Consider the following 19,262-nt stretch of genomic DNA (forward strand, 5'->3'; position numbering starts at 1 on the left):
TGAGCCAGACATTCTGTGTGCAGTTGCTTGCAAACAAGGAAGACTAAGCCTCAGGATAGTCTTACATAAGGACTCCATTATACCTTAAAACTCACTGGTGGAAAGTACCCTAGTAATCGGGTGGATTTACTGCTTCTTGTATATTTTTAATTCAAACTTAACTACAATCTTTGCTTTTAAAATGTGCTTAAAACCCAGCAAGATTTAGAGTCCTTTCCTTATTTCTCTTTCTAGTTTCTTAAGACAAAAAAACAAAAACAAACCGGTGCTGTCGACTGGAAACATAGCTTCAAGCTGCTCATTTTATTTCATTCATTCATTCATTCATTCATTCATTCATTCATTCATTCATTCATTCAATTTTTTGGGGTGACATTTGTTAGCAAAATTACATAGATTTCAGGTGTATAATTCTGTAATACATCATCTATAAATCCCACTGTGTGTTCACCACCCAGTCAGTTCTCCTTCCATCACCATATATTTGATCCCCCTTACCCTCATCTCCCACCCCGCAACCACCTTACCCTCTGGTAACCACTAAACTATTGTCTGTGTCTATGAGTTTTTGTTTCTCATTTGTTTGTCTTGTTCTTTTGTTGTTTTTGGTTTATATACCACATATCAGTGAAATCATATGGTTCTCTGCTTTTTCTGTCTGACTTATTTCCAAGCTGCTCATTTTAGATTAGAATTTGATGTGACAGGTGAGTTTTACAAATGTTAGCTCAATCTACATCAATCTTGGATACTATCCAAGAAGCATTTCTTCCTGAAGGACCACACAAACCTCACCATCTCACAGTCAGCCTCGAAGGGGCCCTGGGCACAACAAACCTGAAGGGCAGGTTGCAAGGAGGCTGAACAGTGGGTCCCATCTGGGAGGCATCGCACAGACCTGACAGAGACGAAAGAGGATGTGTGTGGAGAAGGGGCGAGGGAGGGAAAACACATGCACTACCTTCCATTTTGTCTGAAAAAGTTGTCTTCAAAATCACGAAGTGTCTTTCGAATCCTTTTCTTTTCTTCTCTCATTTCCTGAAGGTGTTCCAAGAGCTCTGGTCTAAGAGGGGCAGAAAAATATCAAGAAAATTGAGTGAAATCTGAATTGTCATAAATGTAATGACCATGCAATTCGATAGGGTTTGTGGACAAAGTGGGAAACATATAAATGCAAAAACCGTTGCGGGAGCTGAGGGTCAGCAGGAACAAATGTTTTCTATTCCTCGAAATACTGACAACAGCTATGGCTTTTGGGGTTCCCACAAGGCTCCTGCTACTTAGGAATCTTTAGGGTTTGTGAAATTCCATGGTGCTTTGTCATATTTTGCTTTGAAAGAAAGAGATGACATCTTTGCTCAGTGTTAAATGATGGGCTGCAGAGTACAGAACCGTACGATGCCATTTATACAGCCATTCTGATTTTTAGAGCCATTTTTAGAGCCATTCTGATTTATAGAGCCATTCTGATTTTTTAAGCAAATCTCAGATGCTCCCTCAAATAACATGGGATGAAGCACATACAGAAACTGAGCCAGAAGATAAAAAAAAATCACTGTTTTATCTGCACAGACGCACTCCAGGTAAGTCTGTGTTTGGTCAGTCACTTTAAGTACAAAGACTAAAATAATATGTAGGAAAGTTATTTTCACCCAAACATTTCAACACCAAAACAACATACATTGAAGCAGCATGGAGATTTGAAAGCCCAGTGTCCTGGCTGCATTTTGATGGTATTTTATCATCCATTGGGGAAATAAACCCATCAGCATCATCTTCAAATTGGTCGAGAAAGCAACGGGCACTGAAATCAGTTTTCAGAGAGACTGTGAAGTCCGGTTTTGTGTTGCTATCATCTTCTGAACCCTCCTCTTCTTCCTGGAGATACAAAACAACGCCAACCAGAATCTGGTTACTTTTTCTGACACTCTTTCATCACAAATATCATTTAATGATCTTTCAATTATCCAGACACCATATAGTTTCTTCTATACTGACATTTAGCAACACATATGCACAATATGAATATGTTATTGAACATCTGTACGTACACAGTAACACAAAACACTAAACACAGTCACTCAATAGGGAAAAAAATACAACAAAGTTAGTGGACATCACAATTAACATTTGTCAAGGCTGAGGATTGGGAGGAGCAACCATCATAATTTATACCCTTCATCAAATGAAGCAAAAGAATCTAAAATTTCCCCGCTCTGTGAAAAAACATAAGAAAATCCACCACCAGTCATCAGTGCTTTCAGGATTGCATTACTTGTATACCTCAGAAAATATTTTTTATTAAGCTATAAGCATTCTCAGAAATTTAACAATATAGCCCTTTCTATTTAAGAGTTGAAATTGTAAAATACTTAATGGTTGCTTGGATAAAACACAAAATCTTAGGGAATTTTTTTTAAACTTTCATTTATTTTAAGTGTTTTTCCAGGACACATCAACTTCAAGTTAAGTAGTTGTTTCAATCTAGTTGTGGAGGGCACAGCTCGCAGTGGCCCATGTGGGGATCGAACCGGCAACCTTGTTGTTAAGAGCACCGAACCACGCTCTAACCAACTGAGCTAATCGGCCGCCCCTTAGAGGATTTTTGATGAGATCAAAACATTTATCTTCCCATGATTGGAATTGTAAATCTCCCGTTTTTTCAAGGAATTTCCAAGGGCTGACTGTATTTTTCAGTATCTAAGAATAGTATCATATTCTCTGTCTTGATGATAATGCAATCATAAAAACAATGGAGTCAAATTAGTATTTTGTAGTGCCAATTTTAAAGCTATGTAAGTCTAAAAAAGAAATAATATCAGAGTCTGAAAGATTTTAAAAGTAATTTATTGCCAAAATGTCTAGTCAGAAGGAGAAAATATCCTCATATCTTGGAAAATAACAAAATTGGTTAGGAGTACAGCTACATGCACATCAGGAAGTACATCAATTGCTCTAGTGAAACCAAGTGGCTTCAGTGCCAATGCAGCAAATTCATCTCAGGATGCAGGAGTAGTTACCACTGGTGGTCAAAGCACAAGCACGCAGTGGATTTTCTTTACATAAAGTTTGGTATGTCTATCATGGTGTCTCTGAAGAGAAATAATTTAAACCAACAGGCAAAACAAAACAACAGACAAGGACCATTCCATAACCACAATGAAAGTATGGTTATGAAGACAACATTGGCGAAAACTAGTGGCTTTTCCAGATTCTCTCTGGGGTGACTTCAAATCTTCAATATCTTTGCTTGGTCCATGGAAGTAAGGGCCTCATGATTAATTTTTTAAAAATTTAAATTATTAAAAACATTTTTAAATTAGCAAAGTAAACATGAGTTTTAAATTAATAAGTTTCTCTTTTTTGTAAGTGGAAGTAACAATTCCCACCTATGAAGTCTTCATAAGAAGGAACTGACATAATATATGTCAGTATCTGATAAGGTGCCCCTGGCACACAGGCAGCGCAGCTCAGCCTGCTGCTTCCTACCCCCACCCCTTCCCTGGATGAGGAAGAGCAGGTAGAACCACCTGACCATAAATTCCCCGGAGGCAGGGACTTGGACCTGTCTGAACATTGCGGTCCCCAGAACTCGGCAAATACCTGTATATGGTAGGTGCTCAATAAGTGTCTGTTAAACAGTCTAGTAATTCACTTTTAAAGAGGAAATACAAACTACTATTAAGAGAGTTTTAAAGCCCTAGACATATAAAAAACGAAATCAGGTGTCTAGGCCTTATCAGTTATATCCCATGGTCCTGAGAGAACTTAAAGATGTGAGAGTGTGTTTTACACACCGTGTTTTTTAAGATGTTTTTTACGATGAAGCCAAACAAAACTAACCTCAGTAAGCTGTGACAATCATGGGAAAAAAGAAAAATAGCCAAAATAGATCTTGAAATTATAAGAACATCAGGTTGTTGTGAATATTGGATAGATTCTAGAAGGACTCTATAGATAGAGTCCTTCTAGACTCTATAATGTATAGATACATTACCATACATAGATAATGTATGGGCAATTAATAAAGAACAATGATCAACAGTGACTAGTACTGGCTCCTTAAAAACAAATCATGAAAACTAACCATTTTCCCTTGTTTGATAGGATTGGCCTGATAACTGATTTCAAGAAAGAATGAGATGAGCTGGTCTATCACAGGAAAGCTGGTTGTGAAACCTGTGCACTTATGATACGATGGCGACGTGAATCTGGAGAAAAGTCTATAGCAGGCTCTTTACCTGACTCTGCCTTACTCAGTAGTTATCAGTCACTTGGATAAAGACACAAAAGGCATATTCATAAAACATGTAGGTAATAGAAAGTGGGTTAGGGATATCTGGTATATTGCAATACAAAATCTAGATTTAATCTATTTCATAAGGCTGGAATAGAAGTATGAAAAGTAACTAATTGGAAAAATGTAAGGTCCTCTAAATACGTTAGGAAAATAAAAAGCTGGATACACAGACAATAAGCAATCCATGGAAAAGGAAACTGAGGACTGCATAAATCAACAATGAGAGAGGGTCACATGCAGTGGTTCTCAACTGAGGGAGATTCTGCCCTTCAGGGAGCCTTTGGAAATGTCTGGAGACATTATTGCTTGTCACAGCTGGGGAGGAGGTGGTTGAAGTGCAGTACTGGCATGTACTGAGTGGAGGCCATTCCCCACAACCAGGAGTTATCCAGCCCAAAATGTCTGCAGTGAGGTGGAGAGAGCCTGCTCTGTAAGGACTAAAAGGAACTCACAATCCATTGACAGTCATGTAGTCACAGAGTTAAAGAACTGAAGGGCCTTAGATAGAGTTCCGGATTCTGGGTATCGGTTTTCAAGAGCGATATAAACTGGTATGTGCATATAAGGCAGAGTCACTAGACTGCTGAATGGTCTGGAACCCGTTATCATATGAGAAGTAGTTAAGAAGAACTCGGAGAAAAAATGTTCACAGGGTATGGGTGGGAGTGGGCAGGGCAGGTGACCATAAATATATGAAGTGTTCTCGTGGAAGAAGCACTATGCTTCTTCCATGTTGTCCCAGAGGGCAAAACTTAGCCTATTAAGTAGAAAGTGATATATTAATAATAACTATGAATATTATAATTTTAAATTATGTTCATTAACTGTGATATTTTATACTTATCAGACTTATCATACTTTCTAAAATTACATATTATATAATGTATTTTATAATTTTTAAAGTAAGTATAAAATATGAGGTTTTGGCTATTACTGATGTCTAGTCCAGTAATGAGTGACCTTACTTTCCCAGTTGCTGTAAACTTATCAAGCTTGAAGATGCAACCACTTCTTAGGGACAGTGTCTCTATTCTGTCAGAGAAGTTTTAGAGGAAATTTGTATGTTGGAAAGAACTGACTAGATGACCTCTAGGATTTGGGGCTGGGAGATTTAGGGCCTCAGAACTTGAGCTGGCTCTATTTCACACACACCACGCTTCCTCCTATTTAAAACCAGAGATCTCTTTTTTCTTTTTATTGAAAAAAAAAAAAAACTCACTTAGATACAATCTTCTTATCTGCCCACACACCAAGTTCTAAGTTGTATTAGAATTGCCAAGAATTAGTACAAACCAAATACATGCTAATAATAAGCCTGGTCAATTGGAACAAAATGAACTAAAAGAAAGTATATTTACAAAAGCAATGCAATCATTGCAAAATTATCAGAAAGTCTGACCATCATGTGAGCCAGTAGAAGAGCCATGTCCAAAATATACTTGTGAAAAAAAATAAACTGAGCTAAAGGAGAAGATTTGGAAGAAAGTCCTCTTTCAAAAAGAGCATCATTAGTATGTCTTCCATTTGTTTAATGAGGCAATTATTAAGTGTCATATTTTGGATGTGTTAAAGAACACATTTTAATCTGGTGACAGTTCTATCGCATGATTCTAAGAGGAATACGTGAATTTTCATACCTACAATTGTCCAAATTTCTTCAATTACAGTGATTTAATACTTGGGTGAAATTACCATCTAGACAAAATGTGTCTTATTTCATCAAGTCTTATTGTACAAAAATAGCTCTAATTTTTAAGATATAATATAGTATATTCATCTAAATTTCACATTTAGAGCATTTTCATGAAACAAATTCTATTTAAAATAATATGAATAGTGAGCACAATCATTGCTTAGTACCTTAAAGTTAGGTATCTGAAGTATTTAAGACCTCTCAGAGGTAAGAAAAGGAATAGAGTAAATAAAGCAGAAGACTGTGTAACTTCTGGTATCTCACCTCAGTTATAATGATGACAATTAGGCAAGAAAATGGAATGGTTCTCAACTGGCGTCCCTCTGTAGGAACAAAGCCCCCATATTCTGAAATAATCATTCCTAACCACCCATGCTTGTAATTGTCACATAAATATGACAGGTGAAACTTTTTTTTTTTTGGTGAAACTCTTAAAATTCACTTTTGCTTTTGGTTTACTCTCCCTTCTGACTTAAAAAAACTGCTAAAAAATAATCACTGGTGTTTATAAGATGATTGATGTTGACTTTTCATCTCTAGAGCTCTGTATAAAGCCGTCCAGTTTGCTCAGTTGTCTAGAAACACAAATATGAAAGAGGCTGAGCCTAGTCCAGGCCAATTAGGTCCCTGCAGAGATGCACAGATCTATGGGCACAGGTTATACTTCCCAATCTAGTAAAAGTAGTCACTGAGGACAAGGATTATTTGTATAAAATCCATAATTACTACTGGGGGAAGAAAAATCCGAGCACATGTTCTAGTGACTGCTGGTCAGAGCACTACATTCACCAATCAAGAAGAGATTATAAAATTAGACCTGTGGACTAAATGTGCCGGAGAATTGTGAGAGGGAGGTAGCGTGGGTGAAACTGAACCAGCAAAATTGCCAAAGACAGCTAAGATATTTGTCCATATATATATATAAACAAAACATGTATATATATCTCACATAATAAAAAATAACAGATATATGGTCTTTGTTAGTTTTGGTTTTTCTGTAAACTCAGTAAATGAGGTTTCTTTTTAAAAAGTTATCCAATGAACTAAGTTAACAAAATTTTGAAATATATAAAAGTCCATTCTCCAACTAGGCAAAACAAAACAAAAAAAACCGCTCAGAACTGAAAATATTGTGAAAACAAAACAATCATCCCTGAAAACAAAACAAACAATAGCAAACAAAACAGAAAAAACAAAAGGCAGAGAATGAAATGAAACTAAGTAAATCAGCTAATCTATAATGGAAATAAAAAAGGGTTGTTCAAAGTTGGTTACATGCAGATTTTTAGGGCATGCTACAAGAAGTCATCACGGAAAGGTCCCATCACAACCCGTCTCATTCACAGGACCAAGGGAGGGAACTGAGGCAGATTTAGCAAGTGATTAGCAGCTGGAGGTCTTCACCTTTATCTCCTTGAAGAAGGAAGCAGTTTCGCCCTCGATAATTGGCTGCAGCAAAGGGCTTCTCCGCTTGCTGGAGGGGGAACCCTGTGACAGGTGTTAACAAGTAGGTTACATTGCGAACCCTTCCCCTTTCCCACCAGTGCTCCGCCTCCTCTGCTTCACTTCACTAGTATTTATTACCGTCTTTTAATGATATACTCCGTTCCCTCCCCACCAAAACTTCCCAGGAAAACCAGAAACAACTGAAGTTCTTTTCCAAGGTTCTCCTTCACTTCAAAAAGTTACCCCACAACCAAGCAGCTCCCATAAGAGCAAGAACAGCACACAGCAATATTAACCTGAGGAGAACCACCTGCCTCCCCAGCCGCTTTCCACCCTAATCACAGTAAATATAAGAACATTTGAACTGTAATAAGTTTTAACTATAACAACATAATCTCACCAAGTTGTACAAAGGTTATCTGACTTCTCTGTTGTCCATTCACCTAAATTTAGGGACACGAAGGGTTCCTAACTGAAGAATGAAAACTATTCCTTAGATATAATCATTTTATTGGTTAGTTTACTAACTTATTCTGCAGGAAATTTCTAGACGAGTGGCTTTCTTCCAACACTCCTGCCTGAGGTCTCTGGACCCTCCCTCATTCATATGAACTAAGTAGTAGTGCTGTTAAAAGCTACATGAAGACCATACCTTAGGGTTAGAAGTAAACAAGGAGCTTTAAAGCAGGAATAGAAGTGCAGCAGCTAAGATAAATATGCAGTTCAGCAACAACATAAGCGGGGATGTTGCTGCTTACTAAAAAGCCTAAGGGTCCCTGGAGAGGAGAGCACCGAAACGAAAGGAAAGCCAGTCCCCAGGAGATGGACGGACATTCACACTGCACTCATGGCTGGGGGTGGAAAAGTGGAGACTGGGCTGAAGGGGGAGAGCAAACAGGCCAGTGCCCGACAGGCTTTCCCAGAGCTGAGGGCAAGGCGCTGCTCCGTATTCCTGACAAAATCGGAGCTCAGAGGCCAAAAGCGGCTAAGTCCAAGGCTGGTGGCACAGAGAGCACCTTCACAGTATGAGCCTCCTTCCTTTTCTTTAACTTTACATTTCTGCACATCCTGCAAAAAGAGGAGGCTCACTCTCCTGAGTTCCTTAGAGGGATTTCCCCTGGATAGGATTCCTGAGGGGATCCTCTTGGAGCAGGAGAGAAGACTATTAACAGAGGGCTCTTAGGATCAGAGAAGCCTGGAGAAAGTACAGCTCCCCTTGGTGCTCTGTCTCTACAAAAGGATGGGGGAGTTGGCCCAGCATATGTCAGACGAATGTATATAGCCAAAGTATGACTCCCAAAAGAAAAAAAAAATTCTATCAGCTTCAGATTTGCTCATTTTTGACAAATGTAACCTCAGAAGTCTTTACTAAAGTCTTCATTCCTCAAGTTTATGGGCCATAGATATCAATGGTAGGTTCAACTATTAAAGACTGTTCTGCAATGAAAAAGCAGATGAGGGCCCTATACAGATAGCCAGGGCCCATTCAACCAAGTAATCAACTACAGAGAGGTGGTGAACTCACAATGATGGGTATGGTGTTGGCTCGGGACAGGATCTGCTTGACCAGCCGGTACCTGTCATATAGCGGCTTCATAACCTGACGTTCATTCTTGGTTACCTGAAAAGCAAGAACAAGAGAGTGGAGAAGCCTGCCCCTGGTGATCAGGCTACCAGCTGTCCCAGCATGCTCTGGGCTTAGAGCAAGTACTGATGATTCAACTGAAGTCTCACCATCCTCACAAAATTTATTTAAACTGATAACATTATTTAGTCGGCGAATGTTTCAAACATCTACTTCAGCTGCAGATCACTCTGACAATCACTCTATTAGCAGTATTGCTTTTCCTAAATCAAAACTATGATCATTATTATTAGTTCCCTGTTTAAAACTCCTCAAGGTTCAGAATTCCTGGACAATTTACTATTTTCAAGGTCCAGGGAAAAAAGCATGTATTTCTATTATAATACTTACCATGCAGTTCTGTAATCAATTTTTTTTACGTCTTTATCCCCCATGAAATTTTGTTTTTAAAGATAAGATTCTGGCTAACAGTAAGTATTCAGGGCACACCTGCTGATTGAATACATGGATTCATTTCCCTATACCTAAAATCTAGCAGAGCACTTAAAATCGTTTAAAGGACTGACTCTATAGGCAGTGGGGAGGAATCAAGCCCAACTCCCTGGTATAGTATTTGACACCCTTCATCATCTGCTGTTTCTCCTTCCCCCCATCATACCTCAGGCAGAGATAGATTAGGTTGTCTCATACCTGCTTGCCTAGTTCCCTCTGCCCCAGAAATTCCCTGGTTTGGCAATTTTCCTATGCAGCCTTATTCCAACATCTCCCATTCTGGGAGACCTGCTCATTCTCTCCTTTGTGGTTTTCTTCAGTGGGGTGGGAGGTCATGGTATGGATGGGAAGGGGACATGAGAGGGGATCCTAGGGGCTTGGCTGCATTATATTTCTTAATTTGGATGCTGGTTACCTGGATTTGTTTACTTCATGAAAATTCACCAAGGCATATATTTATAACCTGGGCTCTTTTCTGTATTTATGTTATCCTTCAACGAAAGTTAAACAACAGCAACAAATAAGTCTGAGGAACAGAAATAGAGTGACTAGTACAATTTCACATGTAAGATGACAGAGTTTAGGATTGGGACACATAATTTTTTCAATACAAGATGTATCCAGTAAATGTGTTGCAGATGAAGTTATTGTGAATACATGACACGTGGTGCAATATAATATTGTGCAAGATAAACAATAGATGGTTTAGTGACCAAAAGACATACTAAAAATAACAAAAATAAGAAGAAGGCAGCATTTCCCCGTTGTGGATTAACAAACATCCTATTACTAGTTGCTTGGCAGAAACATCTTTGGCTTATAAGAGGAAACTTCATTGTTAAAATCAGCCAGATATGGCAAACTTGACAGAAACCAATTTCCTTTCTAATTCTTTGTTCAAAAACCAAATTGTCTAGTTAGAGTAGAAGAAGAAGATAACTGGCTTAATTATTTGGCTTATGACACTGATATTTAGATTTTCTAGGAATTGCTCATATTTTAAATTAATGACCCTCAGGAACTAATCACTTGTAAATCATCTGACAAAATGCAGTTTTTGACAATGGGGAGTTAGTTACAACTCATCATGACCCCACCAAAGTTAACACGGGCATTTGACAGAAGTATCTAAACATCAAGAATACGGTATCAAAGATTTTTAAGTCTGATGTGTGGAAAGAATTAATACTACTTGAATGACACCAGAATTTTTTTCATGATATGTATCAGAAGCCATAGGTTTGGTGATACTAAAAGTTAATACAGCTTTCACCTATCAAAAATCCATGTCGCATGCAACTGTCAGTGCTGAATTTGTGAACAGAGCCAAAAGCTAACCAATAATTAGATAAACAAAGCAAGGCGTTGGCTGAACTGTCAAAAAGGGCCGGCTGATGTTGAGTGGACCATGTGAAAATTTTGGGAGTCATCAGCTCTCAGGGATTCCGCCTCTAGCCAAGAACAGGCCTTTAAATGGAGCTAGGAAAGTTCTCTGAACGTCGGTTTCCTGATGGGTAAACTGCAGAATTTGTATAAGAAAATCTTTATGATCCATAATTGCTTGGAAATGACTTTAGGCCAAGCACATCGTGTAGTATCTTTTCAACATACTTCCATTCCTCTTGCCTCAAACCTTTAATTTCATTTAAGTGGTAGCTCTGAATGGCTTTCCAATGTGTGGAAACAGGGTTAATACTAAGATGTATTTTTGCACACAAATCAAGACAATATAAAAATCCAGCTATGGAGATCTAATGGGTGACGACAGCACCTTCCACTCTCTCTTCGCTTTTGATTAAAATAAATCATCATCTACCATCCTCTTTGGTTGTAAGTCTCAGATACTATTTCAAGGAACAAAGGGAACACTGGCCAAGAATTATCCATATTTAAGTAGTTGCAAGCCTTGGACAGAAATCACAAAGGTCTGAGTTAATAACTGCATTTGCTTGCTTTATCTTCTGTGATAGTTTCTGTCTTAGCCTCAAATAAAACTTCCTTAAAGAAATATCAGTTTGGGTGCTGTTACCTGGACAGTGCCACAAAGGTGAAAAATACAATGATTGATGTTTTCACTATGAAGATAAAGATAAAATTAGAACCATGGAATATTAGAGTTACAAGCACCCTGTATTTTTTTTTTTTTTAAATATGATAAAATGAAGCACTGGAGAGGGTGATTATTTGCCCAAGGCAATAGACTGGGACAAGAACCCAGGGTTACCACCTCCCATTCTAGTTTTCTTTCCATTCACAAATCAGTAAAACAATAAGTAGGATCTTAACCATGTGTCTTAATGTTGCATTATCCTCTAATAGGGTCAGACCAAGTTGTCTTCTTAATGTAAAGAATTTTGCCTTCTGAGCTGAAAGTGCTGCCTGTATTGAGTTCCCAAAGATCTCTAGTTCTGAACATCAGCATGGAAGATCCTGCCACAGACAGACAGGAAACTACACTGTCTCAAAATCTTAGAAAAACAAAAAGTGGTCTGAATTCATGTATGGAGGGTTACCTCTGAGTCATAAACTGCAAGAAGGAGAAGACAAATGAGATGGATTCTTATAACTGTTGCATTCTTGGCCCATCGCTTTGGAAAATGGCAACTCTCCCTTCATTAGCAGGACTGTGCAAAGATCAGATAATCCCAAAGAGCATATCACCAAAGGAGAGTATTTATGTATGGTTTTAGCATTTGCATTTAAATTTAACATGGTATGATAGTGTCATGTTAGTTCCCAAGGTTTCAAAACACAAGATTAAAATATACCAATGAGGGAGAGACTCAAGGAGAACCCAGAGGCTCTGAGCCAGTTACCCCGTCCTCTCCCCTTTACACTGACAGCAAGCAGTGGTCTCTGAAGAGGGCAATACTGGAAGCTGCCACTGTCTGCTGTGCTTCTCTCTCACAGTCTTCTGATGGGATTCTTAAATGTTGAAAAGGACAAACTTTAATAATAATTAATCGGGAGTATGTGCCAGTATATAAATGAGTGTGATTTTTTTTCATATGTGTCAGTCTGTCTGTAGAGTGCCTGGTTAAAGCAAACAGCCTTCTTAAAAAATGTATGCATGTGGCAGATAATTATTTTGGCTTGCAATTTGGACAGTGTCTTCTAAAATCAGAATCTATAGACTCAGCAAAAACCCATGAGCTCTGAGCACCTGCTTTTCTTAAAAAACCTGGGGTTTGGAATGACAGTTTAACTCTGGAAGTACGTGCACTTTTCTTTTAAGGAGAGTTTGCCCAAATGCTATTTACAGTCCAGGGTCCATGGCAACAGTGCAGATCTGAGAATGAAAAGTTCACTCTTTGATTTTTAGACTGGCCAGATATCAAACGGACTCTGCTTTTCCTGAGGAGGTTGGAGCATCATGTTCCAGCGAAAAGCAGAGTCTGACCTGGGACCAGGAATACATGATACACTTCCTGAGCATGCGTTCCCTGCTCCGTTAGATGCTAGAATCCTACCCAAAAAGGTCTTCTTACTTCATTGGAAAGAATGATGAAAGGACAATAGGAAGGCAGGGCCAAGAACTAATATTTCATATTCCTAATTATAAGAATGCGAAAAATGTGCATTCTTTCCCCTGATTCTATCACTTTATAAGAAGTAGGTCACAAAGAGCAGAACATATAACTGTAACAGAAGTGAATCTATCATTTACAGTACAATTCCCTCCTCCCCCACCAAAACCATTCTTCTCCACTTCCTCAATGTGAGAGCCTACAGGTAAACGTGTGTGTCTGTAATGCCATGTAGTCTCCATGACAACCTATAACAGACACCTATTATACAGACAAAGCCCTGAGGCTCTGACAGGTTACCTAAGTAGCCCAAAATTACAGAGCTAGTCTCAGTAGGGCTGGGTTCTGAATCTAGGTTGCCACAGTCCAGGCAGAATGAGAGAATCTGTGCCCAACTCAGAGCAACAAATACCACAGCCCACAACTCTCTGAACCTGCAGTAAGGTTCAGACTAGAACGTAGCACAGAGATCTCAGGGCCTCAGGCAAGCAAGTCTTTAAAGGAGTCTATTAATATCATAATGTGAATCCATACAATGAAAAGAAGGAAAGCACACAAGTCCTGCCTCCTTTACCTTAGACTGTCTGTTGGCCAGAGGCTCGGTGCCTACTGTGCGGAAGGCGGTTCTGTTAGAAGAAATTCAGTTCCAACTCTAAAAGCTGTGACTACTCCGTAGAGCAGGACAGAGTTTCACAATACATGTGAGCTCTAGTGCATGTACTATTTGGTTCAATGCCTTTAAAAAATCCAAAACACAACTTGGCTTGAGAAAAAAAAAAAAACACACAAAAAAACAACTTGGCTTGAAACATGACCATTATCCCAAAATGCCAGTATTTTTCCACTGCAGGGCCAGGCCAGCAAAATCAATCATCATCAGACCTAGCTTATTATTTTTTAAACTTAAACCTGATAAATTCAGAACCAAAAATACCAGGGAAGAAGCATTCTATGGATAATTTACTAGGCATATGATGTCAGGTGTTGTGCTTGCTGAGAATCACGTTCACAAAACCCAGAATACCTGCCGCACTCACAGGCCTTAGAGTCTGGTGCATTATTCTGGAAGCTTCTTTATTGAAAAGAGCCTATTTCAGATGAAAACACGATCTCCATTACATAACTATGGCTGAAACTGGAAAAAGAGACCCATGCTCTTTGGCAGTATGAAAATCCTACTGTGAATACAAACGTCATGCTTCTTATACCTGCTCTTAAGAGTTTGTTTTATTGGATTCTTAACCACATTCTTAATAGGTTACTAAGAGTAACTAACAAGGATCTCTGATTACAAGTTCCTTAAGGGAGAGAGAAGCCTATCACGCTACTAAGGACAAATATTCAGTTAACGCTTGCTGACTAACAAATTGCCTCAAATGCTCCTTGTTATGAAAAGGCGAAGCCATATTTTGGATTCCTCTCACTTTTGGTTATGGATGGCAGCTGGAACTTGTCTATGGACAAACCCTAGTGGCAGTTGCATTGTAGAGAGAGTGAATTTTAGGGCAGATCATTCTAATTCAGCACCTGCGTTTTATGGACAAGAATGCCTAGAGCCAGTGACAGCTTATTGGGCAGACCTAGTGACAGGGAAGTCTCCTCACTCTTGGGCTCTGTGCACAGGTTTCTACCGACCCCCTCCACCATGTTCCCTTGAAACAGGCCACTAGTCACTAAATTTTAGTTGCAAACTAATTTTTCTGTGGAACTCAGTTCAATTCAGCATCTACCAGGTAGTAAAATGCTTATCACAGGTTTAGCCTTCAGAAAGCTAGTTCTGGTGAAAATATATAATCTCCTAAACATCGGGAACCTCATTTGTAAAATACTGAACACAGAGGATCCATTTCTAAAGCCAGATAATTTACCTCAATCAGAAAGAAAATTCAGTGCATTCACATACCGGCCGTCCATGAATGCTTTCATAATATAACAGAGCTTTCTGCAGAGCCACCTTCTCATTAGCGATCTGGTCTTTGGTCATATCCTGTGTAAACACAAGGATGGAGAAACAAAAGAGGGGGAAAACATTTGTGAACATTCCAACTTCTATTTTTAGTTCAATGAAGTTCCTAAAGGTCAAAAAGAATACTCATATAACAGCTCCTCCTAGCTCTATCCAAAGCTCACTTAGGAACCAACTCTTTCCGACCTCCTGCTAGAAATACAGATTGCACCACAGAATCATCAGCTGCTTGTTTCTCCCTTGGTGGCAGCAACGGTGTGTTGATAGCGAGGTAAGCAAGGCTGTGAGGCACATGGGACTTAGCTTAATGTCCCAAGCAATGGCTACAGTTAAGGTTACACAGTCCCAAAGGTTTGTCTATAATCCTCCTACTTCAGAGAGTCACCAAACCATGTATTAACCAAAACAAGTTTGTTCTGCAATCTGCACAATAGAGTTTTCTGCTTTCAATTTGTAGTCGAAAGCCAAAGTACCTACAGTTAAAGCACCCTGAAGTGGTTTCATCTGCTTCCTTAGACATCTACAAGTGTGGAAGATGAGGGGTGGGAGGTTTTAAAAAGGGTCACGCTATCACTCTTCAACGTGGCATGCCCTGCATTTCTACTTCTACCATGTTGAGTGGAATGGTTTAGGATGAGGTCGGGGTCTTCATAGAATCATCACACCTTAATGTCCTCAGGACGGCTAGTTTCCATCCGCTTCTCCTGGAGCTTCCTCTGGATGGATTCCAGCGTGGCTTCCACGCTAGGCTTTATTGCTTTATCTACCAGCTCTTGCTTCTTTTCATCTTCTTTCTCAAGTTGGGAACCGAAACTCTTGGGGAGTGTGTTGCTTCGCTGACGCATTCTAGGGGATATGTCCTCTTCAGATATCTTTAGTTTTGACTCTAGTAGAAAAGATTTGGGGGAGGAGATATATGAGAATTGATATCTGCTAAACCCAAATTGTTTTTCTGTGGTGTTAATAATTGCTTAGCCCCATGTTTCAGGAGGTATCTAATTATAATACTTAGCTGAAATCCCTAGGTTATTACATAAAACCCGAGAAAATGATAATGTCTTTCTAGATTATCTGGAAAGTTTCCCTAACCCTAATTCCTAAGAAAGCTTTAACTATTGTATAATATCCATGCCTTAGCCACACCAACCTGTTTGCTGTTCTCAGAATGTGGTGGAAGGCTTCCTATACTCATTCCCTTAGTGTTTAAAGAGATTTACCAATCTAGTACCTAACTGCTGGCCAACTTTTTCTATGTGGCTTATGTACCTCATTTTGGAATTATTTTTCCTTTGTATTCTATTTAATTTGTTCATATGATTTTATCTCCTAAAAGCCAGCAATGTGTTTGAGGGTGAGGGGCAAAATCCTTTTCGTATTCATCTCCATCTGTCTTCTCCTAACATCACAGGACACAAAGCCTCGGATTAAAGAGGTACTTAATGACTGCTGAATCGAAACCGTCATCTGTATATTAGTGATTTAAGGAACCGAAGAAATGCTGCAGAATTCTCATCTTAGCTGATCTGAGTGCCCTGTGTTTGAGGCCCTGGGGAGACATGGAGAAGGTGTCCCCTGAATTCTGAGCCCTGGGAAGCAAGCTTCAAGAAACTTGTCCTTCCTGGAATATTTCAGCAGTGGCACTCCGCAGGAGGTGGAATCATGGATTCTGAACCTAGCTTATTTTACAGAAACCATGCAATAGGTCTAGAACTGCACCTACCTTTCAGTTGTTTCCGGAATTTGGCAAGATCATTTGTCCATTTCAGAACTTCTGGGTTGGCTGCTTTGTCACTGTGGGAAGGCTGAGAAAAGGAAAACGAAAGTAAATGCTTTGGAATTGGGGCAGGAAAAAAAAGAAGCAGTGATGATCATTTTGTTTTAAAAAGGAAGGAAAGGTTGAGTCCCATTGGAATAAGAAATCAACCATGACCAATCAGAGCAAATTTCACAGGTGTCATTATCCTTTTTTATATCTGGTTATTTTTGATGCTTTTGCATACTTCCTCAGAGGCAAAATGCTGGATTTTATGATCACGGACTCCTCTGAGGTCCATGGTCCCAGGCTAACAGAATAGAGAGCAGAGGGGCATATGATTTTTTATACTGCAACCACCTTGAAAAATGCCTTTTTGCCATTCTTGTGGGAAATACTAAGAGCTGAGAGTAGAATGAGGTCAGCAGTAATGAAATTTTAGAAGATAATCTTGAATTAGGTTTTACCCAAACAAAAGACTTCATTTAATGATTTTTCCCATTCCTGCTCACTGGTAAGTTTACAAAATGTAGACTAAAGTGTTCAATTTATTTGTAAAGATACACTTGTGCAAGGAAAACGCTGATACATGATGTTTGGGGTTTATTATAGGTCACCATCCATTTTTTATTGTCTTTTGAGAGTCTCTAGAAATCTCTCTTAACCTTTTATCACTTTTATGAGTTGTTGATACGCTGGCATGTCATGTCTGGGGAGAAGAGAGGATGAAGAGAACGTTCTGAGGAGGCACTTACTTTAAAAGTAATTGTGGGTTTGCAATTTTTAACCTTTTAAACTGCAATTACTTTTTTTTTTTTTTTTTAAGGAGGGCGCAGCTCACAGTGGCCCATGTGGGGATCAAACCGGCAACGTTGGTGTTATTAGCACCATACGCTAACCAACTGAGCTAACCGGCCACCCCAAGGCACTTACTTTATACTTCCGCTCTTCTTCAAATCTGTCTTCAAACTTTCGGATCTTCTTTTTAAGACTCTGAATCCTTCGCGTGAGTTGGGCAGGTGTCAGGTCTTCATGCTCGTCATCATATGACCCCAGAGAGGAGCTCCGCCGCCTGTGAGGGACACATTTGGGTCAGCTTCTTCGAGCAGTCAGTCACTGCCTGCCGGGAAGAGCTGGGGGGTGAGGATACAGCATGGAGGGGAGGGGGAAAACAGTCTCCATCCTCCTGAATCATAGAAATTTGACACTAATTCATTTTGTGACTTGATCTCTGTATGTCCCACCTACTCGGTGGGTCTAACCTTCTCTACCTTACATTTATAATTAGCATTGTTAGGACTGAATGTCTGCTGCAGACCTTGAAAGTTAAATTTGAGTGTTTTGGAAAGGAGGTTCTAATGGAAATTCAACATGTGATGTTGTAGTTGGGCCACAGTTCAACTGAACAACTAAGGGGGAGCCTGTGTACTAGTAGGAGGGAGACTTTCAAATATGTTCCTTCACAGACTTACAACTTAATCAAAGAAAATTACTGGTTATCAGCACCATTATGATCCTTCCTAATGATGATGCATTTGCCTATCAGCAGCACAAAGAAGCATACCTCATGAAAGAATGGGAATTTGGGGGAGAAGGAGGCACTTCCGTGTCATCCAGGTATTGCCTACTCTGGCCATAAGCGTAGAACCGAGGCGAGGGCATGGGGTCACTGTCTGCATCCAGAAGCTGACGAATCAGGTGCCCGGCCTGTGGGGAGAGGTGTGCTTCGTCAGAGTCCACGTTCTCCTGCTCCCATGAGGACAAAGTAGGGATGGGCTCTGGAAAATAAGGAGGGTAAGAGGTCAAAATTGTTTTTCAAAGCACAACTGTTAGAAAAGTTTTCTGAATGCATTAGAAAGCACTGAATTTAAGAGGCAATGAATGGTTTCTCATTTTAGATGTAAGGTTCAGACTAGGGATACTACGTATGTCCCGACCAGAATCACCAAATGTATCTGACAGCCGTCATCTACCTTCTATCTCCATCCTCACTTGCTTTCAAAAGAGAATTTGCTAGGGCTGCCCTAAGGAACAGGCCTGAAGGAGGAGAGCCAAGTGTACGCTTCTACCTCCCTGACCCATTATCACTGACAAGAACTTTTCCACGTGAGGGCTTTATGGAAAAGAAATGCAAATTGTCATAGAGGGAGAGATCTGGCATTGTGGCTGTCCATCTTTCACTGATGGCTAGGAATCAAGCTAAGGAATCACATTAATCATGTGAGAGCCATTTAGGAGTTTGCCCCTTCCATGGAGGTCATTCACTAAGCTGATTTGTGTGCTTCTGCTTACTGTGTTGGGATTAGCATGTTTAAGACGCATGCTTTGCAGTTCAGAAGCTGCTCAAGACTACAGTTAAAGAAAGATGAACACGAAGATTAGTCAAAAAAAGAAGAAGACTGCCTTACAAAGGACAAATCTGTACAAATCTTAGAGAATTTTTAAGAAGAAAATATACTCAGCACAAAATCCTGATTTGTGATTTTGGGAGGAAATTAGG

The 19,262-nt window shown here is 39.5% G+C and overlaps 1 protein-coding gene across 8 annotated transcripts in view; it reads right to left on the minus strand.

Moving 5' to 3' along the window:
• FAM13A (family with sequence similarity 13 member A) overlaps positions 1–19,262 on the minus strand; it is a 274,476-nt gene that overhangs the window by 6,194 nt on the left and 249,020 nt on the right. For all 8 annotated transcript variants that reach the window (XM_081042945.1, XM_081042944.1, XM_081042943.1 and 5 more), the window contains 9 exons: positions 18,327–18,540; positions 17,696–17,834; positions 16,730–16,811; positions 15,675–15,895; positions 14,947–15,030; positions 8,965–9,060; positions 7,398–7,481; positions 1,682–1,878; positions 962–1,063 (listed from right to left, as the gene is read on the minus strand). In XM_081042945.1, the coding sequence (XP_080899071.1) occupies positions 962–1,063; positions 1,682–1,878; positions 7,398–7,481; positions 8,965–9,060; positions 14,947–15,030; positions 15,675–15,895; positions 16,730–16,811; positions 17,696–17,834; positions 18,327–18,540 (1,219 nt within the window). The remainder of the gene's footprint in view (positions 1–961; positions 1,064–1,681; positions 1,879–7,397; positions 7,482–8,964; positions 9,061–14,946; positions 15,031–15,674; positions 15,896–16,729; positions 16,812–17,695; positions 17,835–18,326; positions 18,541–19,262) is intronic.

This window comes from Rhinolophus hipposideros (assembly GCF_964194185.1).
Source record: "Rhinolophus hipposideros genome assembly, chromosome: 1".
NCBI lineage: Eukaryota > Metazoa > Chordata > Mammalia > Chiroptera > Rhinolophidae > Rhinolophus > Rhinolophus hipposideros.